Raw genomic sequence first — 27139 nt, forward strand, 5'->3', positions numbered from 1 at the left:
GGTGCAAGTGAAATGCCATTGTATAATCTGTCTCTCCATGAAACGATCGATACAAGCGAAATAGAGAGACCCGATTAAATGTTGGGCTGTTTCCTAATACAGAGGCAGACATTCGAACATGCACACACACAGATAGTGACACCCTTCATCACCATAGAACGGGAGATAGAAATAGAGGGAAGACGAGCGCAGCCCAGAGTTCCCTGGGGCTAGTCAGCACAAAGAGAGAGACAGCACAAAGAGAGGCCTCTCTACAGTGTGCTGCTTCGAGGCCCTTCATTTTTTTTTTTTTTCCAAGTCTCCATTCTCAAATCCTACACATACATGAAGTTAGAAATAAAGGCCAGGTGACCTGTCATGGGGATTCCTTTTTCTTCACCTGTGGAAATATTTGAACAATATTTTCCAGGGCTTTTTCTTTTGGGAGACGCTGAATCAGCATCACCTTTCACTCTTTGTGAATGGTAGCTTGCCAAAAGTCAGCCGACGAGCTATTTCTCAGGGCGTTCAACCGCACGGCACAGTCATCACCAGCAGGTGCAGCCTGCAGAGTGGCCATGGCAACGAACCTTGATTTTAAATTATTTTTTCTCTCTCACTTGTTGTGGAGTTTGAAACATGTGGCCATTTACAGAGGGACAAGTGAAAAGACGCTATCAAGCTGCTGTAGGATCCGGTATTTTTTACTTATGGCCTGACAAATGTCTTTTTTTTCTCTCACATTGATGATATTCACTGCTGTTAATACGAAGTGGCTGATAGCACTTTGAAAACGTCTTAGCATTATTGGTGAAACTGAATAAGAGAGGAGAAAAACAAAGGGAGGACATTCCCTTGGTTATCAGTGGGAATGCACACTTTTCTCAGGGACAGTAACAGCTGAGAGGTGGTCTCCTGAATGAGCCGCTCATTATGACCGCTACTGTACCAGAAGTGTGTTTGAATCTTGAATTCTAATGCAGAGAAGTAGCTCAGCCTGTGTGGATAAGGGAATTCCCCCCGCCTGTAACCGATTGATGAAGCGAGCCAGCTGCCTTTTTGTCGCTTTGATATTTACTTAATGGGAGATGTACCGTACATGTACACTAGATTTACAACAGACTCCAAAAATGTGCTGAATAATGAGCAGAGCTACGCAGAAACATCACTTCTTCCTCTCCTCTGAGAGATCTCTCTCTTCTTTGCTTATGCTTGTGTTCATGAATATTATCAAGAAGCTGCGGCAGTGACCTTTGACCTCTCCCTTGATGGACTTTTCTATAAAGGCTGATCTAGATCCTGAAGGGAAGGCAGGTATTTTTACTGTTGCACTGTGTTGATCTTGATTCCACATTCCACTTAGTTTTTTTTTCCATTTTCCTTGAATATACAACACTGACTCTCACACACACACACACACACACACACAAACACACACACACACACACACACACACACAGGGAAAGTTTTTTTTCTCTGATGCAAGCTGAAGTGACCGTTGCCGTTGCTGCTACAGGGACGGAGGAGAGTTCACAAAAGCAGTTTTCACGTCAGCTCTTGAATTATGAAGCTAGATGAATAATTATTTATTTTGCCAAAACAATTAACAGAACTGAAACATGCACACATGTAGTAATGTGCTGATTAGCATAAACCATCATAAGGAAAACTGCTATATCCAGATGGGCTCTTCTTCCCTGACACTCCTCTGCGCTGCTGACCCTCTCATCAATAACTTACATTTTGAGGCTGACAGAGTTGAAAATGAAATTATGGAACAAGAAGCAGAGACTATTTCCCCCTCACCCATCAATCTGTGCACTGCTCATAAATGTCAGCCTAACGGAAATTGAATGGCACAATTTGTCTGTGTTGATTAGGGCTGCCATGAACCTGGGCAAATTAATTGAGAATAGGCCCGACCTTGGAGTTCCTACATTGTTGGCATGAGCCTAAACACTGTGGACGCCCGTGGACATTGTGATTAAGAAGTGTTTCTTGAAAAAAGCAGGGATGGTATGAGGAAGCTCATCGCAAGAATGGGACTTTTTTTTTTATCAATATTTAAATACCAAAGCTACCAGACGTCTTAACTGAATTGTTGTTTCTCCTCTTCACAAATGTCTTGGCCAGTTTGGGCAAATCTAGTTTTGGAACTTTAGTTTGGGCACCTTGCTCGAGCATCTGCTGCAGTGAGCTCGATAACTGAGAGTTGAGTTGGGTTGCGTTTCATTCTAAATGAAATAAAATGAATCTGCCAAGCTCATGTTTTACTTGTGAATTAGTCTGGCGAGGCCAAGCTAGTATTCCCTCTTCTTTTTTTTTTCTAGCCTGAGAGGTTAGTGATTTGAGTGAAGTGGGGGGAAATCTGTGTTGAACGCGGAGCAACTCCGAGCTGAGCGGCAAGCGGGCGGAGAGAAAAGGAGGGCTCTGTTGAATGAGGAGTGGAAATTCTCACGACTCCTCTCCGCTCACAGGCTCTGTTTGGCTGCTCACACAAACAGCGTGAACTGGTTACTGTCCTGAACTGACCCGCATGTTCACAGAGCCACAACAAAACACGTCACGTGCAGCTCAAGTAGTAAAGTAAATTAGTAAACCTCGGAGGGCCACTGGAGTTTTCTCTTATGAGTTGATGTGCAGCGGAAGGCAGCAAATTGATGAGCAGAAGATAATGGAGAAGGGGAGTCCTTTTTTTTTTTTTTAATCATAACTTTTTTGGTGCAATTGCTGCCACTTCTGCCAGGAGTGGGATCATGAAAGTGAATGGCTTTCAGGAGGTCAGGGGCTACATTTAACAACAAGACCCCCGCCAGCGCCGAGTTGTGACGAATGTTGATCTAGAGTGATGTAAACGTCGTATGGATTCCGATTCTTCAGGTGACGGGACAGGTCGTATTGAAAAAAAAATCAAAAACCAAACTTGCAATGGATTTAGGAAAAATATGGACAAACACAGAGGCCAAATCAGAATAAAAGAAATTTGATTCCATGTGATGTTCACTTTGAAAGCAAAAACAAATCTGAGTCACTCCCATGGGTCACATTGTGAGGAGAATTCACATTTCAGTTCAACTTCAACTCAAAACCCTCACTGATAGGAAGCACTCCTTATAATGTTAAGTTGTCTAAATCGTCAGACCTTCCACCTCACTCCGGCTTAAACGTGAACACACTGTCACTTTGCAAGAAGACAGAAGATCAGCTTTTTTTTTCAAATTCTCAGTCACTTGGCCTCCAGCAGCACATCAGGGTCTGATGTCTTTCACCAGCCAAGTTTGTCATGGAACTTTGAGCAAATTTTGAGTGGAATGGCTCTGCCGCCTGTTCCTATGGCCCGAGCAGCCTCTCTTTAGTGTCGATTCTTTTCTGTTTGTCGTTTTTTTTCCTCGCCTGAAGCCAGAAGCAGTACAACAGCGACGTGATACACTGACAGAAAGCCTCTGACAGAAAGGCGATGTCCCCACCAGACACCACCACTCTGGGCGCCTGTCAATATCCCTCACAAAGGCTGCTCACAGTAGCTGCTCTATGTAGAAAAACACTATGATATTCACACATTGACCTTATCCTACTGCCAGATGTTTATCTCCATCGTACATGCCCCTAAGGAGTCTGATCATGTATGTGTCTGGAATATCAGTGATGCCTTTAGTGGATTCATCCTGTCTCAGCTGACATCACTGTTCAGTCCAGAACGGACTTAGCTTTGGTGATATCTGAAAACTGTTTCAGTGCCACTGGTTGTCTCCACACCGACAGTAAAGGTAGGCTTTTAAACCTCAGCCTTCATTCAACCCAAATCGCGTTGGAGCCCCTAAGTAAACAGGACGCTGCAAAATTCATGGATAAAAAGCTCCATCAATATTTCATTCGCGGCTTCGTGTGACCGAATCAAGCAACGCGCCTGTCTGTTTAGTGCGCGCTCCTCTTCTCCACACTGGCTCTTGTGCGCTCGCAGGCGCGTCCATGGACTCCTTCCAAATATTATCGTGCACTTAGGCAAGCGTACTTTATACCGTGGCTCTCAAAGTGAGGCCGGGGGAACTTGAAATTTAAAAGGGGTTTGCTCAGCCTAAGACAGGCATAATTTATTTAGTTGCTGTTAAATGTAAGATGAAATGCACACAAAGGACAGAGATAGTAACGATGAAATGGGGTTTCCACCTGAATGCTCTGATTCCATGCGCAGTGCCCTGTAAACTGACAATCAAACGATGCTCGGGACCCTGCTGGACCACCGAGTGATGTAATGGAAGTCTGAGGCGACACGTCTGCTTGTGAGGATTCTCACGTGGAAACGTGTGAACGCCCGAATGTTTCAACAAAGCCCGCGGTGCCTGATCGCATCCATGCGCCGCGCGTCCAGGCGGACCACCAGGACGCGTAAAAACCACCCCGTGCATCCCGCTCTCCGAGCGCCGCGCAGTGTGAATAGATGCAGCCGCCGCCTGCTGCGAGAACAATATCTCGTTGTCTGGTGTGGTGTGGTGTGATGTGATGGATGGTGACGAAGCAGGGTGATGGTGGGGAAAGTGCATGGACCAGCCGATCGTGACGGGACAGGACGAGGAGGGGATAGGCTACTTACACTGCTGTTCTCTCCTGTCCAGTGGACCATCGCCTGGTTGTGGGTCGCATCCCCCTTGAGCACGAACGAGCTGCTGAGCAATGACATTTGGTTTTCCCGGGACAGTGCTCTCCTAGAGCGGAGGGGCGAGCTCTCCGCGCCGGTGGCTTGCCCGTCACCGTCCCACCGGGAGCCCGGCGGGGAGCCTCCGTCCCCGACGCCCATGTCGAACGTACGGTCCACCCCGGCGCGTCGGTTTAGAGCGCCGCTGTCACAGCGCGCGGGTCCCGGCAGTGCCATCCAGGCCGAGGCGGTCAACAGAAAAACGCAGAGGTGCGCGGCGGCAGAAAGCGGTTCTTTGGGGCGCAGAGGTGCCATGCTTTGCGCCGTGGGAGCGCACGTATCGCGGAGACTGATGGAGAGACTGCTGATGCTCGCGGTAGAAAGATAGGTGTACACTGTAAACCCAGAGAGAGGGAGAGAGAGAGAGAGAGAGTGAGAGATAGTAAGGGAGGGAGGGAACTGGAGCGAGGGCAGACAGCGGGAACAACGTGGACGCGTCTCTGTGCCAAGATGAATCCACAGGACGGCGCAGCGGCGCCACCTGCTGTCCTGCAGCTGCATTGTCCCGTGAATACTCAGTCCATCTTCAAGCCCTCACGTGAGGAGGACACATTTCAAATATGGCACGTGAAACCTTATCGGTTGTGTAGACCCTTTTATTTAAAGTGCCTGAAAGTGACCACCAGAAACAGACACACAGAAGTGGTCTTATTTTCCTCATTTGCTTGGGCAAAGGTCATTGTTGTATCGCACTTGTTGACTTCTTGTAGATTTTCACACAAAACAAATCCGATTTATTGTTGGTGATCCAAATAGACCCAGTGTTGGGTTGCTGTTCAACCGTAGGACTACGTACACAGTATCTGTCTTAATCTTTGAAACATCTGTGTTTCTTCAGCTTCAGGAATCTGATGCTGGTGTCATTAAAAAAAAAAAGATGACCGAGTCTTAATGGTCAATCAGAAATGTGTTCGTCCTCAAATTTTGTCACAGGGTTAAAAATTAAGGCTACCCGGTGTTGGGTCAATGTAGACCCCACAATACTGTATTAACTATTGTGATTTTTCTACCCATGGGTGTTAGATAAGTATATTTATCTACCATGTCAGTTATATATTGACCCGCATGGGTCATTTTACCCCTGTGGCTGTTTGGTTTATTGTACAATTCCTAATTCTTTACATATTATTATTATTATTATTATTATTGTTATTCATATATCTGCCTTTTTTTATTACAGCACATATGTCAAACGTAAACTAGTTTGGGTCTATATGGCGCCAATAAGTTAACTTTACCATGGGAGGAAAACCAGTCATGACAATTGACTGCTCTAACCTGTTATTATCTACTCTATGCTTTGCATCTGACTTTATTTATTGTTTGCTGATGATACCGTGATCACAACAAATATTGTGACAGTCTTCGGTAATACTTGAGCTTGTTGTGCCAAATTTTTGTTCAGGTAAATAACTCAAAAGTAAAGATATATTGCACTATCATTGAATATAGGATATGACTGTTGCATTGCCAGTTTGAGTCCCGACAATGCTGCAGTCCGACAGTGTCGTCAGCGGAGAGTCATTCGTCCAAGCTTCTAATCTAATACACTTCATTTTTGTGAGCACGGCCCAAGACAATATGGCCCTGAGGATAGATTGTAAATCTAATGGGTCACCAGTCTTTCAGCTTAGAAGCAGTTGCTGCTACACTCTTCTACCGGATTTGTTGTTTTTTTTGCTTCAGCTTTCAAATAAATTCCTGGATTCAGACGACATCAGATGACCCATGAAAACACTCCCCCGTCAGTCAGTCAGTCAGTCAGTCAGTCCACTCACTCACCTCCCTCACTGCCTGTGGGTTCGGAGCCAGCTGGCCCAGAGGTCACAGTTCCCATTCAATTACTGCTATACAGGTAACTGCAGCCGCAAAATATTAACAATGAGTTTTCTGTTCGGTTATAAAGATGATTAGTTTTACTGATCGCAAAGAACAGCACACAAACAAAGCACTGTCTGTAAGTAACTCAGCTGTATTTATAAAAGCAACTTTCGTTCAAATATGTAGTCCAAAATGCTTCACATATCGTAGGATTACACACAGTACATTACATTATATTCATTTAGCAGATGCTTTTGTCCAAAGCGAATTACAATAAGTTAATTCAACCATTAGATTTTACTCAAAAGTGCAAGAATTAATAAAGTACATAAACTTTCATCAAATAGGCAAAAAACATAATTAAGTGCAATTTTTTGTGTGTTTATTATAATAAATTCAGGGAGTAAGGTGTAATTAAAATTTACAACAGAAAAATTTAATAATAAATAAAACCCAATAAAATGAAATAAAACAATAAACACTAAATGTATATAATTGTTAAAGCAAAAAAGCTATAACATTAGCCAAAATCAACTCCAAATTCCAAGACAGATTAAAAAGCATTAATTTAGGTTTTCAATTTATTTTTGAAAATCTCAAGAAAGCTCGTCATTCTAATATCCAGGGGCATACAGTGTGTTCCACAGTCAAGGGCCATCAAAACACGACCTCAGCTGAACTTTTATGGGACTCATAAGGAACATTTAAAAGAAAAGCAGCAGAGGACCCTTGTGATCTGGCTGGAACATGAAGTGAAAGAAAATCTCTAAGTAACCTGCCTGAGCAGAAGTCTGCAGTATGATTCGCTGTGGGATAGGAAGAAGCCTCGGATCAACACAATTCTTTCTAATTTTCTTTTTCTTTTCCAGCCCTCTGTGGTGGGTAATTCATGCAAATATAATGAATTGACTAATATAACCTGAAATGAGACAGGTTTTATTGCATATCCTGTATATGTACCTCATGATGAAGAACTGGTTTTGGGTCAGAATCTACTTTATTGCTTCAGTTTGACGTTTCAGATCATGTATAGCTAAAATGGCGCATGTTCCTTCACAAACACATGGAGGCTAACACGGGCCCATACGGCACTTTTAACCCTGAGGCAGTCGCAGGTGAGCCCCGTCTGTTCCTGAGGTTTGATCGGCGACTTTGAACTGTATCTTGTAGGTTTTATCAACGTCACAGAGAACCAAGCGTGGAGGAGGGAGCCCAAATATGACACGGATGGTTTTGGAAGCTTTTACTCTGAAAAATTGATCGCTCGAACCAGTGGGAAGTTTTCAGAGCCAACTGCAGAGGATTTCAATGCGGAATGTATTTTTTAACAGTGACAAACAGAAAAAAACACATCAACGAGCTGATCTCAGTTAAACAATATTTCATGCAACCAATCGATCAGCTTACTGTGTGTAATGTGACCGGGGATGCTTGTAGTAAGTTAAACAGACAATTATCACCAACTCTGCAGGGCCCCTCAGCTCTGCAGAGCTCTTTAGCTTTGTTTAGCTCATTGTTCTGGTTTTAATAACTCCTTGCTTCCAGCAGCAGCAGCAGCAGCAGCAGCAGCAGCAGCAGCTGCGGCAGCAGCAGCAGCAGCAGCAGCAGCAGCAGCGGCGGCAGGCAACTGTGTTCAGTGGATGAAGCTCAGATCAAGCCACTGGACACTATCTGCGCTGCACAAGAAACGCACGTAGACAAACGTAAGAACATTTTTCTGTGGAGCGTTTAGAAGCTAAAGGAGCCGATTTTCAAAACCTAGAGTGAATGTAAAAGCGCAGCTTCAAATGAATGCCAATGTGGCTTCATGTTTCATAACATATCATCCACATCAACTCTACAAGGTAATATAGGTCAGCGTTATCTGCACGTTGATGCAGAAAATGAACTCATCTTGTCACAAATTTAAAGCGACCTGTAAACGTCGAGGAGTCGAACTGACCCCAGCTGTGGCTCTTCGTGGCTGAAGACCAAACTATTCATAGTCTCCTCTCGTGAGGCGAGTTTTCGAAAAAAAAAAAAAAAGGGGGCTTTCTTCTCTTCTAATGTGCAAAGAGAACCTCAAAAAATGTTATTCCATTAAGAAGTAAGTCTTTTAAAAAAAAAATCTAAGTCGCTGTTACTGAAGCAGCAAGGAAGAGCAAAAATGGCATCTTGTCGCGAGACGACAAATACGAACTCCATGACAATTGAACAACCACCATCTGCTGATGGGGACTGTGAGGTGTGAATAAAAGCTCTGATGAAGAAAAATTAGTTGACTTTTCCCCCACTTCTTGCTATAACAGCCCAATAACCCGTTTTAAACAACAAAAAAAACATCTATATAGACTATTGTCATATAATATATATTATTATAATATTTCATGCTGCAGAAAAATGTCATGGTTAAATGCAAGAGGGTTTTAAACACATTTTCAAGCAGACAGGGCTTAACATTATTACTTCAGCAGAACCCGAACTTAAAGGCTGTCTGCGAGCCTCCGTGACCTGTGAGCAGTATCAGTGTTGGAAAATAAAAACGGTGATCTCGGTTAATTATTTACACGTCAGAGTCCTTCTGTTGTTTTTGCTGCTGCTGCTGCTGCTGCTGGTTGGGAATAAATGGACGGAGCGGTGTTGTTGGCTCAGATCGGCGCACTCGGGTGTCCGCAGTGGCGGAAGAGGAGCAGAGTCGGTTTGAATATTTGATGGCTGCGAGGGCGGAAGGCGTATCGGTGTTGCAGAAATGCAAGGGGGAAGAGGAGGGAAGACATTTCGAGTGCATGTTGCTCATCCTTTCTGACTCTAATAGTTTTATTTCTCCCCATACGCCTTGAGAATCAACAGACTTGAGCCTCAGTAAAGTTCGGAAGTAAAAAGTAAATACACTGTTTTCCACTGCAGAGTAAACGCCTTCGGGCAAAGTCTAGAAACCAAGGATGGTTATTTGCTATTTATTTGGTCATTTAAACAAAATAAATCAACAGTCAACATCGCTGTGAATGATGAGCCCAGACAATGTTGAATTATTCAGTCAATGTTGAAAATATGTATAAAAGTGAACACTGCACCTATGATCAAAGATCAAAACACAACTCATGTCATGTATTTAATATGGTAGGACTTCGCATTAAAAATGTACCTGTGATCTTGACAATATGCCCATGTTCTGACTCAAATCGTGCTTTCATGCACAAGTGAGGGTGTGCAGATTATAGCAGGGTGTGCACCCTCCATGACCTCTATTGTCAGCGTTCTCCCTGTGATTGCACCTCCTAAACCGGAGCATGAGGTTAATATTTCATACCACAGTCAAAATGCGTGTGCGTGTGCGGGAGGGAAACGAGGCTGCAGGAACACAGATTTGAGCCTGCAGTTAGTCTAGATATAATGTACTTTAATCTACACGACAGGTCCAACACAAAAGGCAATAAGCCATTAAATAGATTTAAAATTTAAATTAAATTGTCCCAATGTTCGCGCTCGCCCAGAGAATTCAGATGCAGGGAAATTCGTGACTTATTCTTTCGACTTATTCCCAATTTGAAGCCAATACATCTCTTCTACCCCCCTGCTAAAAACTAGCAAAAAGAAACATTTTGATATCAAGAGAATGTGAAAACCAAAAGGGAAACAAAAACATAGTTTTTTTCAAGTGAACAAAATATTTACGTGAGAGTGTAAAACCTCTGTGAGAGAAACAAAAAACTCTCATTGAATTTGTAAAAAAGACATGGAATATTTTGGCAAAATTTAAAGCATTCTAGAGAATTGCAAACGTTTGCGGAGGGAAGACCAAAGTATTTTGCGGAAACCATTGAAAACTTGTAAATACGTTTTCTAAATAGACAAAAACTCAACCATAACCCTCTGCAAGAGAAATAATATTTGCTAAAATAACAACACATCTGAAAAGGAGAAAAAAAAAATTGGGGGCAAAAGAAAGTAATAGTTTATCCTCCTAACTTATTTTTTAAAGAGCAAATTCCTTTGTCTTGTAACGATAAAACACATCACACAACATCTTGCTAATGCATCACACTTTCAGAAGCAAATACATCATGTGGCACAAGTAAAATATATATATATATATATCCTACAACGTGCTGTACTTTCAAACCACAGTGTTTTTTAATGAATCAAGGCTATTTGTAAAACATATTTGTTTGCCAAGTTTTGTGAGATAGTCAGCTCCACATTGTTTTTGGGGACTTATCTAGCATGAAACCCCATAACTCATGAACATTCACCGGGAAAGACTCGGGACACAATGTGAATGGATGAAGGAATTCAATCGGTCAATCAGCTGATCAACCAACCTTAAGGGATCGAGCCGACGCTACCACAAGCTTGCCACTAAAAAGATCACGGACAGTCTCTGGAAGCTGCTATGCGCTTCTCCTGCGGCTCTGTAAAACGAATGCACATTAATCTTCATAACACCCAATTATCCGTGCAAATTTCATGACGAACAAAGCTGCGTTCAGCAGCATGCTAACAAGCTGGACTCCCGCAATCCAAGGTTTGCCATTCTCCCCCTGAGATGTCTCTGTGCTTAGATGATGCACAACCTGTTTTATTCATCCATACTTCTCATCTGCGAACACACACACACACACACACACACACACACACACACGAAGATGCCACAGGCACCCCTCAATGCAGGCCATGAAATATTTACTGAATTTAGTTGGCTAAGAGGTCATGCTGTGGACATGCATTCAGAAATTTTTCTGTGCTTTTGAAGCTCTCCCATCATATATTTACACAGAATTCTCCCATTATATCTCACATAGATATACATTTAATATCTCTTTTATACGACACACCTCAAGGTGAGGAGTCATGACTACCGGTTTCACTGAAAAAGTACTGAAAATGGTTAGTATATTTCAATTTTATTGATAATTAACACACTTCAACTAAGTGAATAATGTTTACACCATCACTCAACGTTATCGACAGTTAACAACTCCCAGACACAGCGTCACAGTATGAAAACGTGACAAAGGCAGTGACCCCGTTCTGGACTTCCTCCACCAACTAACCAAAAAGTAGCTTTAAACCCGTGGGCTTTCGCCTCATAATAATATGTTTGAATGTGTTAGCAAACAATAACCTCCCGCAGACACACAAAAAACACAAGCATTCACTTGGTGTCCATCAACAAGATCATTGTAGCTGCTAAATGCTTGACAGTTCAGGTAGTCACCAACTTTGTCCCTGTTGCCGAAAACGGCTGTTTACTGCCGCTGGAAAGAGAACTGTTGAGAGTAAAACCAACACAATGAGCCGTCCGAGCTTTTACATATTAATTATTGAACATCTTCTCAAAGTGGTAACAGACAACCTTTGTGCCCCTCGACGTTCCCGGTCGATTTTCTGGTCACTGTCGCAAAGATGCTGCAGCAGCAAGACGCCGGTAAGGACGCGGTTACGTTTCCTCGCAGCTCCCGAGGAAGTTGTCAACGCCACTTTAGAGATAACAGAAGAAGAAACAAGTTTATACACTCAAGTCTGTACTTTGTTTTCTGGCCACTAGTATTGAGCTAGTAGCATTGCCATTTTGTATGCAAAAAAATAGGGACGTCCTTGCTCCTCTGGGCCAGGACTGGGGATGGGTGCCGAAACCTATTAAACTCGTTGTACTTTACCAAAATCAGTGGCTAAAACCATTGCTGGACTGGCGGGCTGCTGCTCTTTTGGGGTCAATATAATCAAATTTAATAAGAAAAAATTTAAAAAAAACAACTTTTTTTTCCCGACCAAAAACAGGGGCCGCGGCCCATTGGTTAATTTTCTATATCAGCACTGTGCTGGACCTATCGTATCTCTATGCTGTGGCTCAGAGCCGGGAGTCTGTGAACAGATAAGGCGAGAGCATCAAAATCAAGAAAACAAAAGTGCAGAACCAGTTTTAACATCATTATGACAAGTTTAAGCCAAAAAGTTGTCAATTTCAGATTAAAAATAAAATATAAATTAATGACGTATTAACTAAAGTAGGAGATGACAATAAAAAGGTTAAGTAATAAAAGTTGTCATAGAAATGACATTTTGAAATGGCCAAAATATTTTCCAGGTCAAACACACAGACAAACCCCTTCAGCCCATGTAAGTCATACGACCAGCACAGTTTAATGGGATGTTCCGCCCCAATAATGAGGCAGCCAATGGTTGACCTCACTGAACCCCTGAGGCGTTATTACCTTGGTTCAGGAACCTTAAAGCACTTCTAGACACAAGGACACACACCTTTAACCACACACACACGCATGCACACACAGACACACACACACACACACAGACACACACAGACACACACAAATACACACACACACACACACACACACACAGACACACACACACTGCTTGGCCCCACGTATCTTCTCTTGCATGGTACTGAGAGGTGTGACCATCTATTAGGGACCACGCGGGTACGGTCCGTCCCTGCAGACAGGTCGCTGTGCCCCCGCAGTCACGCTCTGTCATCCCAGATTAAAAGCGATGAGGTTGATAACTCATCCTGGCTGCCGAATACACACCGCCACAGAAAGAAACAAGGATCTCCAAATGCCCCCGTGTCCCTTGGCACCACTGGTGCATGGGTGAGTGATTCTACAGGCACATTTGCAGGCTTACTGAACAAATATGTGTTTTCATGTTCATGCTCCATGCGTATGGCGACGTGGACATTCTGCACTGTAGCTGCACCCACGTTGAACAAAGCTGGTGAATGCTTTTTACACCACAAGGTCAATGTTTGCGTTTCAACAGCGGATCACAATTCTCTAAAAAACCCTAATTGAAGGAAAAACATGGTCCATATATTCACCAAATTGTTTCCGTCAGATGAATAACACCTGTTCATGAGGATGTGTGTGCACATTTGTGATCATTAGCATAACCCCTAAAATTACCATTACCATGTTCCACTTCGTTTGTGGAGAAAGGTTCATTGACAAAAAGGTCATACTGCAGTAAAAAAAAAAGAATTTCCCACCGTGGAGGCTTCGGTGCCTGCTTTCAGAAATCAGCAAACACAAACACTGGAGTCAGGAGTCACATTCGGCCGAACCCAACACAATTAGAAAATGTTACGAGTCAATGATGTGTCATCGGAGCAACAGCTGTGCGGTGACAGAAATAGAGAGGGGGTGGGTCAAACATCATGAAGATAGATGCTGTGAACTTTCTTTCTGAAGCAAAGCAGTCTGTATATCTAGTATGTGACGATCTGATGAACAGATTATTCATCCTGCATTAAGTTTCTAATTGATTTGGAGGTCATATTATTAAGCCACAGGTCAATGACATGACATTTAGGAATAAATCTAATCTGAACTGGTTCCATTGACTTTATAACTTCATGTTGAGAGGGGTCACATCAGTTTGAAACAATCCATAATTGGTTTACGTATATCACATAGTGCTCCTGCAGCATATGAGCTAACAGCATTGAGTTACAACTCAAGGGGGAAATTGAAGGATTGAGCAGTAAAAAACCAAAAACATGTTCAATAAGTATAAGATTTGCCTGAGCGGTGTGTCCAGAGATTTTTCAGCATTAATCATCAAACCGTTTCCTTCTTTCAGCCATGCTGACACATATGAGTGCCTCGCTGAGTGTGTTATGAGGCCGAGTTCTGATGAGCGATCGGCAGACGCGGGTTTAATTATCAGAACAATCACACTGACCTACAATAAACCTTCAAGGATGATGGGCTAATCAGAGCTGCGGGGGCTAGCTTTGGTTGCTTTAACCCATTTATGAGGACAGAGGAAGATGCACAGTATGTGTTCCCTGCCTTCGAGTGAATCGCATGGCTGGTGGAGTTTGACTAATGTGCATTTGTGAATGTGGAATTTACCAATTACGATTATAAGATTAATCATGTAAGTCATAGGCTTGTTATTACATTGAAATTTAGTGATGGTGTCTTTGGGCATAATTGTTACAGAATGACCAGTCTTGTTATTGACAAAATGCTATATGTCTCCCCAAAAGACGGAGGAGTGGGGACAATGACAAAACAAGTGCACAATTGTTTCTGGCTCAACTTCACAAAAGGCGTGTTTTAACATCATTGTCAATGAGTTGGCAATTATTGTGTTACATGGCTAAATATGAAACAAAAATCTAATTTAAATGAATCTATCTTATTTTGTTAGAAACCGAATAGGAAGGGGCACAACCATGCTTTATCGGTGTTGTCCAATTCGCAATTGGAGAACACCGATAGTTCTTTGTGTTTGTTTGAACATTGTATGACCGTTGATTGCATCCCTCCCACTTGTAAAGAAGCTCAGTTTTACTTGTTAGTGCACATGTAGGAAGAGACTGGAGGTTAGAAATGACATCACACATGGGGGGGGGGGTCTGACTCTTTAAGACGGGTTGAACCTGTATGGATTCAACTTTAGAATCGGCCTCCAGCTCAGCCTTTGAGGGGTCACAACATCTCATTAACGGCCCAAACATTCAGTGATCATACTTTTGGATTATTTGAGGAGTTTCTAACATTTATTTTGAAATTTTGGTTAATGTCCTGTTGTTTGAGCTGTTACGTCATGCGATTCCTCGCATTGGCTGCATCCAAAACGTCCCTTATAACCTATAGGATCAGTTCATGCACAAAGGTGCATTGTAAAAGTTACGTTCTATGTAGGGATTCGAAAATTTGCCATCCACACAAAACAATCCAACAAACGCACTTATTGGACAGTTGTGGGAAGGTATGAGGGGGATTTTTGAATTCCTTACACAATGCCCTCTGTCACCTTCTGTGGATACCAGTGCCACACAGTGAATCCTTTCGAGAACAGCAATTCCACTGGGTGAAAATACAATCCAAACATACAAATATGTGAAATTCCAATTGCCTCTGGCACATCATTTTGGCCATGACAGCACAATAGGCCTTGAAAACTGAGGGCGTTCCCACTATAAAAGGCGTCGGCTCCATTAACTTTCAACATCTTTAAACCCTCCTCACTGCAGCAATAAACCCATCGCAGCAGTTCTGTTCTGAAACTGCTTGATGGAAATTTATGCTTTGGGAATTCTCACCATACGCTTCCATTCGTCAGATTTCACCCGAGAGCCCCGGCCACGTTCCGCCAGCCTTCCCCCGGCCCGCAACTCCCGCTCAATCAAACAAGCCCTCTCCCCTGGGGTTTTATTTTCAACAGAGCCAGCTAAACATCTGAGCTCCGGCACAAGAGCCTCCCAGTGGCACCACCACCCCGCCGCTGCAGCCGCCACCCCGGACCCGAGCTCAGCTACTGAAGCGCGCCCCGCTGTAACCACACTAATTGTGACAGATTTGTAAACCGTGCAGCGCAAACATCTTAATTGTTGTCAAGGGAGGGCGATAAGGGGGGGAGGATGTGGTGGAGGTGGAGAGGGATGGCGTGTGTGTGTGTGTGTGTGTCTGTGTGTGTGTGCCTCTATGTTAAGGGCATGCAGAGGCTGAGGCCAATGATTCGCTACACAAGCTCACCTCCGCCAGCTATTCATGCTCAAGGTTACAGCCCAGGGCCTTCAGCTGGAGTCGGAAAAGAAGGAAGAATCACAGAGAGAGGAGGGGTGCCACCTTGGAATGTGTTTTTGTCTACTTTTCAACTCTTTTCATCTGGTGAGACACAGGTCAAAATTTCTCATTCTGTGAAATAACACAGTGAAAAAAAGAAATTGTCACACTTCTTTTTCTTCTTTTAGATGCAGGACTTTTACTCGTAGTGGTGTATCTCCACACTGCTGCATTGCTACTTTCACTTTACTAAATGATCTGAATACTTTGTCCACCACTGCTGTCTTCTCAGTGTGTCTGAGCCCAGCAGCTATTGTTATACCTTTATGCAGCGTTTGCTTTATTGATACTCAACTAGTTGGCTAAATGAAACACAAAAGCATTTTCAATGTTAACCTAAGACAACATGCCACTGTATTGGGTCCTTTTCTTCTCCTCTCCATTTTCCGCCTGGCTCATCAGAAGGCTTTGACCTTTTTTTCATTAGGAAATAATTTGAGCTCATAATAAGCGAAGTAGCTGTAGGGCTCCCTCTGTCTGATCCATTCTGGGATCAGCCAGTGTTACATACCGGAATGGGGTTAAGAGATTGCACAATTGAGCATCCAACAAGACCCACCATGCCCCACTTAGAGCATAGTGTGCACAGTGTAAGTGCAGAGCTGTTTTTTTAGATAATGCTGCCGTAACCATGATTAATAACATTACACTTGTTGCGGCGTCAAACTCCAAACGCTGGAAAAGAGCTTCCTCTACAACTACAGACAGACTAAGAATGATATTTTCAAGGCCAAACTCAAGTAAAAGGGTAGATTAGAGTTTGAATTTTGGCAGCATGTACACATAAACAAGCCTTTGATGAAGTACAAAACACTGACTGTATGTAAATCAAGACGAGATCGTTCCACAGAAACCGACCCCACCACCTTTGCTACCGCTCACAACATCTTTGACACACGCTTTGACATCTAGAACCAGTCCGCTACGTGTGATGAGCTGCTGAGAGTCCTTCCCTTTGACAAGGCCCCCCGCCCTTTCACACTGGAGGAAGTCCAATAGCTGCTGAGTAGGTGCAAAAGAGGCAAGGCAAGGGGGGCCAGATGGCATCCCAGCTAGAGAGCCATGTGCCAAGTCTTTGCCTCGGAGCTCTCTCCAATCTACCTACTGCATCATGTGGGAATCCTTCAGGACAATTAATATCCAAAGATCAACCCACCCCTATGGTTTTGAAAACGTCCATCATCATATTAGTACCCAAGAGATTAGGGGTGTAACGGTTCACAAAATTCATGGTTCGGTTCGGTTCGATATGACGCAGTGGGGTTACGGTTCAGAGAAATCATCCCTCAGAACTGAACCACTACTGACTTTCAGTAGCCATGAAATGCCTGGAAAAACACCATTGTGCCAGATATGAGACCGTAACTGAACCACCATCAGTTAGCCAATGGAGCCAATGGAGGGACAGAGGATGCTGTGTCATACATCCCCCACTCCGTCCTCCAACACCTGGAATCGTCAGATGCCTTCTCTATTGTTGTCTTTGTTGATTTCAGCTCCAACTTTAACACAATCCAACACAACAGAGGATCTAAAAAACTTCAAATTCTGAAGACTCAATGTCATAGGCAAACTCACTTTCTAGCACCTTCTGTCGGCCCTCGCCTGCTGCTGTTGCTTGACAACATCATAATTCAACCCCAATCCTCGCTCTGCTGTTTCTTCACGCTACCCATCACTAACACATAAAAAACCCCAAACTCATCAGGATTACACGTACTGCACCTGAAATCATCTGCCTCGATAACTGCAACCTCTCAGACACGAAAATAATTTTACAAAAGCAAATCAGCCCCTGAATCCACACTTTGCATGTCATCTGCCACCTGGTCACGGACACAGGACTTTAAAACTGAGAGGAGCGCAAAACACTTTGTATCATTGACATTTCTGCAAAGATCCAGACCTATCTCTCTCTCTCTCTCTCTGTTTGTGTGTGTGTGTTTGTGTGTGTGTGTGTGTGTGCGGGTGTGCGTGCGTGCGTGCGTGTGTGTATGTGCTGGACAAAAAACTGTCACCTCAGATTTTTCCCTTAGTTGAAATTCCTGTCAAGGTGAAGTTAAAGATGGGGACAGGGTGTTTTGGGAGAATCAGTGAGGCCTCTTCCGAGTCTATCCACAAGAAACACAAATACATTCTCTTGGGCAAATATTAAGCTGCAATTTCCCATTCAAATTTTCACTTGCACGGCAAAATGAGTTCTGTAAATACATGTCGGACAGGGGTGTCACATTTTGCAATTGTGAATTTCTCCTTTGTGGGTGTTCAATTCTATGTGAGTCATAGAGCCTCTAAATGGACAAAAATTACATTTTTACATTTCATTGTATTGTTCGCATTCACCGTCCGTATTAGAACACTCTCCCTCTCCATTACGCAAAGGGATGGGCTGTGTAGTCAGTGGTGGCGACAGCATTTCTTTCTGCTACCCTCCCTCTCTTTGTGTGTGTGTGTGTGTGTGTGTGTGTGTGTGTGTGTGATGCTGCATGGCTCAGAGACAGAGGAAAATGGTGAAAGAAAGTCCTTCGGTTCTGTGTGTGTGTGTGTGGGGGGGGGGGGGGGGGGGGGGGGGGGGGGGTCCCTCTGGATCAGCTCTAAAGGCTCCAAGGCCATCATCCATTAAAACAGGTGCTTGGATGCCCCCTGCTGGTCGTCTGCACACTGTGGCAATCATCTGACCGGAGTGAGCTGTTTTTTCTTTTCCTGCACCGAATCTGATCCGAGTAAACAAACATCCCCTTGGTGATACTGTGAAGGTCTTGTTAGTCTTGTTGAATGAGAAGTGAGAGGGCTCGGAGAGGATCCCCCCAAACATGAATAATTGAACAACCTTGAATATGTTGTCTTCTGGTAAAAAAAAACCCTTTCAAACCGTCTGTATCCACCAACCCAGTCCCGACCTTTCCTCCATGACAAGTGAGCTGTTGTGTGAGGTTTATTTTCTTTCTTGCCCTGGTGTTATCTCTCGTCGCTGGTGTCTTACACTGTGTGGCCCTCACTCATTTGTGTCTGCTTCCCAACCTCCTCCTCCCTGTTTTTAATATGACATTGGGTTTAGAGGCAAGTTGCCCCTGCTTCTTTGGCAAACAAACAGACAGCTCTGTGAGTAGTCACGATTACTATTCATGAGGACTTAATCCTCAACCCAGATAGGCACCTGACAAAGGCACTCATCGTATGCTCCCAGTCAAACTATGCAGAAGAGGAAGGAGACATGGGAGACGGGCTGAACAAAAAAGAAGGATCATGTCAGTGAGGAAATGGGGATTAGTCGTGTCACAGCACTGGTTTCAAACAAAAGACAATACAGATGGAAATGCAGATTCTGCCTATTTTATCCTTTGTTATTATTATTAAACATTTTTTCGACTCCAACCTCCCAACTCTCTCCCCCCACTTCTAAAATAGCTGTCCTATCAATTAAGCAATAAAATGCCCCAAAAAACAACATGTACATCTATACAACATACTTGCAAGGAGCAGGGATTTACAAGCTCACGAATGAATTTACGGGCATCTTTTGACACTTTGTCTTCAAAGTGTTAAAAAAAGAAGTAATATATTTACGTTTTCATGAGAACTGAAACCTCCCATACAGCTGCTGTACCAAAAGGACCTTGAGGTGAGGTATGTTGTCAACCAAATGTTTCCTTGTGTGATTTAAAAAAAGTTTAAACCGGTTTGTACTGAATGTCATGGATTATTTCAATGTTTTCATGTACAGTATAGGCTGCTTCATCAGAGCGCAAAAGTCCCACTCAGTGGCTAAGTCATCATCCCGGTCGTTCTAGCTCCGGCAGTCTTTACAAACAGCCTCCTGTTATGTCAGAAAACTTTCCCCGCAGCCTTCTCTGACCTTCAAAGCACCCTTGAGTGGGGCGTACCCATCTACATTTGATCTACTGATTTGAGAGTTCATCCCACAGGTGTTGGATAGGATGGATGTCAGGGCCGTGTGCAGGCCGGTCAAGATCTTAAACACCAAACTGCGAAAGCCTATACTTTACGAACCCGGCATTAAGCATTGTTCCATAATTTAGTTGAAACAGGAAAGTGGAGCGAAAATAAAACTGTTGCCGCCGATGATACATTTGGGACCAAGGGGCTTAGCAGAAGTCAGGAGCAACTAAAAACATAAACTATACACAATAATGGGTCAGTCGTGTTTCCTCCAGAAAGAGCCTAACCAGCTGCTGGCTGCATATTTACTGAACAGACATTAGAGTGGTGTCAAGATTCTCAAATAGCTCTTGGCAAAAAAAAAATAATGAGCATATTTGCCAAAAAGTGAAACAGTTGATCTCACAACAAAATATATACAGGTTGTGACACAGAAGTCTTTGGATGTGCGCCCACAGCAAGTGCACTCCAGTGTTTTAGTGTTGCATTTCCATTAACCATGAATTTGGGGTTCTTGCAAAAAATTGACAAAGGAAACAGAAGAATAGAGGAAATTGTTGCAGCAAAGACCAACACATCATTATTTTTTGTATCAGAGTTGATCGATCTCTAAAAGCACTGGATGCTGCATTTTCTGCAATGAAACTTGATGGTATCTAAAGAGAAAAAGTCAACAGACACTGTTAAAGCTTCGATTAAATAGCGGCAGTCTGAAAGCAAGAGCTGCTGTTTAGCTTTCGTGACCATATTGCCGGAGTCACTTTCCTATTTAGCACTAATCAAAAGACACCCCCCCCCAACCCATTGAGGCAGCGACTGAGACGTGTGAACAGGTGGAAGGAGCACAGAGAAATGGCATGCCTATCAATTAGCTCCGCCTTGTCAGATGTGCACTGAAAGACAGGATGAGCGAGAGCTGGGAAATGAAAAGGAGATTGGAGTGTGTGCATGTGTACGTGTGTGTGACACGGAAAAAACGAGGGGGACAGATGATGAAAGGTTCTGTTTCATCCACAGTGAAGCCGATTAGTTGACGAGAACCAGACAGAGTGACAAAAGATCTTTGAATCAACAGTCTAATAACTGCCTATATAAAACTGACACTCAAAGGGCTGCATGCTTGGCAAGTCACTTAACCCTAAAATTGCCTCTGAATGAATGTGTGAGAAAAAGAGCATGAAATAGAAGGGCTGTATGAATGTGTGTCTTTTCCGTCGCAAACTGAAAACTCACCTGTTCCGACTGCACCTTAGTCAAGCAAAAAAAAGTTCTTGCTCACTCCTGGCAAGGGTCTCAGGAACTGGACAATGGAGTGCATATCTGTTAAACATTCTTGTTTTTTTTTAAACCAGAAGTAAACATATTTGGAGGATCGGGTGGTTGGCCTGACAGAGGTCGTCCACTGTGGTCCACCTACACCTGTCACCTGCATACGGAATTAGATGTCAGTCACACTTTATCCATGCCCCTATGCGTGCTATATTGTCTAGTTACTCATAATTTACAAAATGAATATCATGCTGTATTGAAGAAGACACGGAACTGAGACCATAAACTCCTCAGGAAAATGTTTACTGATGTTAGAAAATCAAGTGAGAAGTAGAGTCTTTTTCTCATAGGCTTCTATAGAAACTGTCTCCTTTCTGCAACAGGTGGAGTCGTCGTCAATCTCCTGAGCATAAATCTAATCAACGCACTAATAAGCTACACAGGATCCCTTTGTTTGATATGATTTTTTGCCTGGTTCCCTCCAGAGCCTCGGATGTGTGCCAGTGTTCAACGTGGTGTTTAGAAGTAATGATGAAATAAAGATCTGCGACTGTGTTTCAAATGTATCAAATAGGGAAAAACTGCTTCTTCCTGATTTAATGATGTTGGACTAAGGTGCAGTCTGAGCAGGTGAGTTATTTGAGTCTGCGACGGAAATAACACATTCATACAATGCTTCTATTTCATGCTCTTTTTCTGTCACATTCATGCACAGCCGTCAGAGGCAATTTTAGGGTTAAGTGACTTACCCCAAGGACACTTCGGCTTGCAGACTGTGGGAGGCGGGTATCAAACCACCGACCCTCTGGTTAATGGACGACCCTCTCAACCCAATCAATACAACCTACAACTTTAGTTTGTGACCATTCTTATAATTTGGTTTGATTGTAAAGCCATAATCCATCCAAATCTTGATGAGTACCCATTACTATAATATTAGGTAGTGTAGGAGGAAAATACTACATAGGTAAACTTAGCCCAGTGTGTGTGTGTGTGTGTGTGTGTGTGTGTGTGTGTGTGTGTGTGTGTGTGTGTGTGTTTAGGCAAAATAAATAAAGTATATATTAAAATTAAAAAGTGGCCCAAATATTAAAGCTGTAAACACAGGTTTGGAGCCTGAAATCACTCTCAAACTGACTGACTGGTCTTAAAACATGCAAAACACAAACGTCATTTCTTGATCTGGCGAAAATTGCTCATATGTTGTTTTGTACACAGAAAGAAGTCTGTCAAACAATTTACTCTGTCAAACTATTTACCCCGATGAAGCTATTTCCCACACTATTACTGGTGTGCACTGGCCCTGTGTGTGGTGGATCTGACTATAGACAATATTCTGAAAGTTTTGGTTTTTTTTTTTTACCATTTGTCAACGTGTCTTTAACAAGGAAACTAGCTGAGGCAAGTTTTTTATTGTATTTCACATTAACCTTCAGGATAATATTTAAATATTGGTTAAGGCTAGTAAACTGTCTGAGTTGAATAACCAAGGAATGAGTAACCTTCTGTTTGATAAGGGGGTTTTTTAAAACATTGTCCTTGCTCACATGGGTAGCTTTCACCTTTAACTTCAGCTCAACCAAACTACCACATGTCGTCAAGCTCTTTTCCAAATCGGATTGGTCGGCTCGGGAGGGTGGCCTTCGTTCTGACTCCTGATTGGCTCGAACCGCACGCTGCAGCCGTCGCGGTTGTGTGTCGCGTCAGCGTGTGTGTCAAGGAGTTTCTTACCTGCTCGGTTATTTGGAAAATGGCGAGCTGGTGTGTCCGAGCAGTGAGACAGAGCTACTCTTTAGTGGCCTCGCCTGCGCTGATACGGTAAAAAAAAGCGTTTTATTTTTGTGTTATGTTCCTTCTACTAGAACCCCAACGACTGTTCTGGCGGGGCGGCGCTTATCTTCTGCTATCTCACGGCCGTAGCCGGCTAGCAACGTTAGCTTTCGTAACCGACCACGGTCCGTAATGTCGACCTGTGTGTGTTGGGGAAAAATAAGACTCGAGCTGACCCCTGGAGACGTGCGGTCAGCACACACACACACACACACACACACACACACACACACACACACACAGTCGGTCAGTCATGTCTGTTGGCATGTCAGTACAAGGAATGGACAGAGCGTCATGTCCTGATCGCTGAAAAGATGGATGCAGTTACGCTATGCTAAGCTAACGTTCAGACTCTTCTGTGGAGTTAAACCCTGAGGAGGTGTGTGTGTGTGTGTGTGTGTGTGTGTGTGTGTGTGTTCGTTCTCAGATATTATTTTGAAAGGAGGGAAATCCAATCCGAACTCCATTCACAAAACGGGAAATTGACCGTGTCCTGTTGTTGTAGCGAACACGTAACTGTCATTTGACGTCATCTCTCTCTTTGCGTAACGCTCTCACTATTGTTGGCCAGTTAGCGGGGGTCTTAACTTGGCCTCCTGGAGAAATAAAATTACACATAAAGCACATACAGTAAAACCTCCTATATGTAATAATGCAAGTCAGTGACTGACTTTGTTGGGGAATCTATGTTCTATCTATGTTTTGGCCACACCGGTTAGGTTTTACTCAGTATGAATGTTATAGTGGTTATATCAAATGCCAGTGCAGTTGATCCGATAACCCATGCTGTAGGAGATGTAACAGAATTTGACATTTGAACTGGATGAACGGATGATGCAACACTTCCGTTTAATGGATGATGTAACGCTTCTCTTATTTTCCTGTTGATTCATTGATTCAATGTTTGGTCTGCGAAATGTAAGAATAGAGTAAAAATTCCATTACATACAGAGGTTCGATTTACTATCGTGTAAGATAAATTGAAACAGAGAAAATTCATCACACTATAAAGCTGGAGCTTTTGCTATTTGAATTAAACAACTATCAAAAATTGTTTGATACATTTTTAGCCAATCGACTAAATTGTTTCACCACTAGGACATATAACATCTTAATGGATGTTCACATTGATTTGGCTACATATAAATGCATTTTAGAATAATTGAGCATAGAGCAGATTTACACATGAAGATTTTGGGAAAAATAGGTTTTATTTCTGTTTATCGATATATCAATAAAGCAGATGAAATGGGTCACACAAATTGACCTTCATTAGAGGTTAACCAGTCGACTCTTGGTTCATAACGTACTAAAATCAGGTGAGCGAGGCGTAAGCCAATAGCCCTTGACCAATGACCTTTGTGACCCTTCCAACCCAGAGCGTCTCCACGACTGTTATGTACGGCCACCCAGCAGAAGAGTGGCCCCGGGTCAGAGGAGGAGGCTGAGAAGCCGGAGCAGAGTGCAGCGGAGAAGGTCCTGGCGGAGGAGAAGTCCCAGCTGGAGGAGAAGCTCAAGGACATGACGGTAAATCACAGCAGAGAGGTGGGACTCCTGTTCAGCATGGTTGTCCATCAGGAGGGCAGCGGAGTAGTGTCGTCTGCCTGACAGAGAGAAAACCTAGGGCTGTAGTCTGTAGTTTCCCGATGATTGGTCGACATGTTCTCATCTGACTAAAGGTCCGGATTATTGCCTGTGATCCATTACATAAGATTCAATAGACTGCCAGGACTGATCCATTAGTTTTGGCTGCGGGAAGAACTGCTTGCCTGTAATAACTGGATACAACTTTGAACAAGTCCAACCTTGACACCTGAGAGACTAAAGGAGTAATTCAACATTTACTGAACTGAGCCGATATGGCTTTTTCCGGGCCGATACAGATACCAATTATTACTAATCAAAGAGACCGATATTTGAAACCGATATTTGTCTGCAGTAAAAAAAAGTGTCAAAAGACGTCAACATTTAGAATAACACAAACTCTTAACACAAAACTTTGTTGAAATGCCTCAAAGCTTAACTTTAATTCACAGAACCTTTCAACATGACCTTATCCAAAAAAGTGCAAGGAGCTATCAGCAGCATTATTATAAAGTTGAACAATTAAACAAACAGGGGCGGGACATTGCTCAAGTCCAGAGAGTAGTAGTCGGTGGACCCCTAACTTTTACTCAGGGCTTTTTATGTTTAAACATTATTCATTTGGGCTAATAAGGCTACCCACTTCTCAGACAAAATTTGAGAAGTGTTCATTCTTTCATGTTATTTAAACCATGACGCATGTTTCTGCCATGTTTCCAGGAAAAGTACAAGCGGGCTTTAGCTGACACAGAGAACCTCAGGACGCGGAGTCAGAAGATGATAGAGGATGCTAAATTATACGGTAAACACTTCCTTCCTTTTTAGCTTGCTAATACATAACTAACATTTCAACAGGTAACACCACCTAACAAAACTCTGCAGAAATGTTTCCTATTATTCTACATAAATGATTCTGATGCAGCTGCATGTACATACTCCAACCACTAGATGTCAACTTTAGCCTGCATCACAGTAATTGGTTTAGTTTATGTAGAACTTGTTCTCGAACTGCTGAACAACATTTTCTCTCCCGTCCAACACCAGGGATCCAGGGCTTCTGTAAGGACATGCTGGAAGTGGCCGACATCTTGGAGAAGGCCACAGAGAGTGTGCCCAAGGAGGAGGTGTCGAGCCAGAACCCTCACCTGAAGAACCTGTACGACGGTCTGGTGATGACCATGGTCCAGTTCCAGAAGGTGTTCACCAAGCACGGCTTGGTCAAGCTCAACCCCGACGGCGCAAAGTTCGACCCCTACGAGCATGAGGCCCTCTTCCACGCCCCCGTGGACGGCAAGGAGCCGGGTACCGTCGCCATAGTGACCAAAGTGGGCTACAAGCTTCACGGACGCACCCTCAGGCCAGCACTAGTGGGCGTGGCCAAAGCCCCTTAGGAATGAGGCTGAAACTGTGACAAAGTGGGATTTGTTTTGTTGCCTGGGCGATGGATGACCTCGGGTTCAAGTTGACTAGTCCAGGCACCTTGCCACCCCTTTCCCCACAGGCCTGTCCTCTCACTATCCCTCCACCCTAAGGTGCCACAAAGAGACAGGAATCCCGCTCAACTGAACTTTGTATCTTGACAATATTCATCTGTTTTTAACAGATACATCACACTTTGTCTGGCATGGGACAGTTTACAGTAAAATTTGTTTCAGGCAGTTTAAAATAATGCACCAGGTAGATGTTTTCACATCTTTTCCCACCACCATAAATCTTAACTGGAAGAGAAACAGAGTTAAAAAAAAAAAATTAATAAAAAAAGTTAACCAAATGATTATCAGTCATCATTTGTTTATTTGACAGATGGTGTAAAATCCCTCCACAGAGCGAGTGCGGATTGTAAACTGCCAGTACCATTCCGGACTTTTGATTAAAGCCCTAATAACGTTTAACACGACTCTTCAGTTGTCTTTCCTTGTTAAAGCTTTGAATACATTGTGAAAAAGTGAGAAGCAGAACTCGAGGATGCGAAGAAAAGTTGAGATTTGACTTTGTACTGAGGTGTGGGCTTCCCTGAGCCTTCACAGTGAAGACCTCTCTCTCTCTCCAATTCATTTGGCCTCAGTCACAGTGAAGTCCCTGTGCCACAGTTTGGCTGGGTCATGTTGTTAAGTGTGTTACAGCTATACTTATAACAGCATCAGAATAAACTGATCGACTTTGAAAGTCTTGTTGCCTTGTTTTATCTTCAAATAAATATTAAGTATCTATATGAGCATCAGTACTTCATCATACCTATTGTGTCCTTAAAAAACAATGAACAACTCTACTTGTCTAATGTATCCAAAGTCTGGCATATCTTATTTCCTCTGTAACAGACCCTGTATGTATATATATATATATATATATATATGTATATGTGTATATATATATATATGTGTGTATATGTATATACACACATGTATATATGTGCATGGTTGGTCATTTAAAATGCAATCATCGAATGATTTCATAAAGGTCGTCAACTTGTACCATTTCCCCTGCT

General features: G+C 43.1%; 2 protein-coding genes across 9 annotated transcripts in view; one reads left to right on the plus strand and one right to left on the minus strand.

The window, feature by feature from the left end:
• The window catches only part of sorcs2 (sortilin-related VPS10 domain containing receptor 2), a 299088-nt gene extending 294034 nt beyond the window's left edge, over window positions 1-5054 (minus strand). For all 7 annotated transcript variants that reach the window (XM_047330522.1, XM_047330520.1, XM_047330521.1 and 4 more), the window contains exon 1: window positions 4571-5054. In XM_047330522.1, coding sequence (XP_047186478.1) covers window positions 4571-4927 — 357 coding nt within the window. In that variant the 5' untranslated portion in view covers window positions 4928-5054. The remainder of the gene's footprint in view (window positions 1-4570) is intronic.
• A 17846-nt stretch (window positions 5055-22900) lies between these two features.
• grpel1 (GrpE-like 1, mitochondrial) lies at window positions 22901-26820 on the plus strand. Of its 2 annotated transcripts, none has more exons than XM_035624416.2 (4): window positions 22901-23058; window positions 24450-24597; window positions 25375-25456; window positions 25699-26820. In XM_035624416.2, exons 1-4 carry the CDS (start codon window positions 22991-22993, stop codon window positions 26043-26045), a joined length of 645 nt encoding a protein of 214 aa, XP_035480309.1. In that variant the 5' UTR covers window positions 22901-22990; the 3' UTR covers window positions 26046-26820. The 2 variants fall into 2 exon arrangements, with proteins under 2 accessions (XP_035480309.1, XP_035480310.1); XM_035624417.2 differs by lacking the exon at window positions 22901-23058 and adding an exon at window positions 23127-23261.
• The last annotated feature ends 319 nt before the right edge of the window (window positions 26821-27139 follow it).

This window comes from Scophthalmus maximus, chromosome 2 (assembly GCF_022379125.1).
Source record: "Scophthalmus maximus strain ysfricsl-2021 chromosome 2, ASM2237912v1, whole genome shotgun sequence".
NCBI classification, from domain to species: domain Eukaryota; kingdom Metazoa; phylum Chordata; class Actinopteri; order Pleuronectiformes; family Scophthalmidae; genus Scophthalmus; species Scophthalmus maximus.

What these genes read in the sequence shown, in the direction of transcription:
- grpel1 (XM_035624416.2), top strand. Translation starts at nt 22,991, where the DNA reads ATGGCGAGCTGGTGTGTCCGAGCAGTGAGACAGAGCTACTCTTTAGTG. An exon ending in GCCTCGCCTGCGCTGATACG is followed by an intron (nt 23,059 to 24,449) that starts GTAAAAAAAAGC and finishes CTTCCAACCCAG; the next exon opens with AGCGTCTCCACGACTGTTAT. An exon ending in AGAAGCTCAAGGACATGACG is followed by an intron (nt 24,598 to 25,374) that starts GTAAATCACAGC and finishes CCATGTTTCCAG; the next exon opens with GAAAAGTACAAGCGGGCTTT.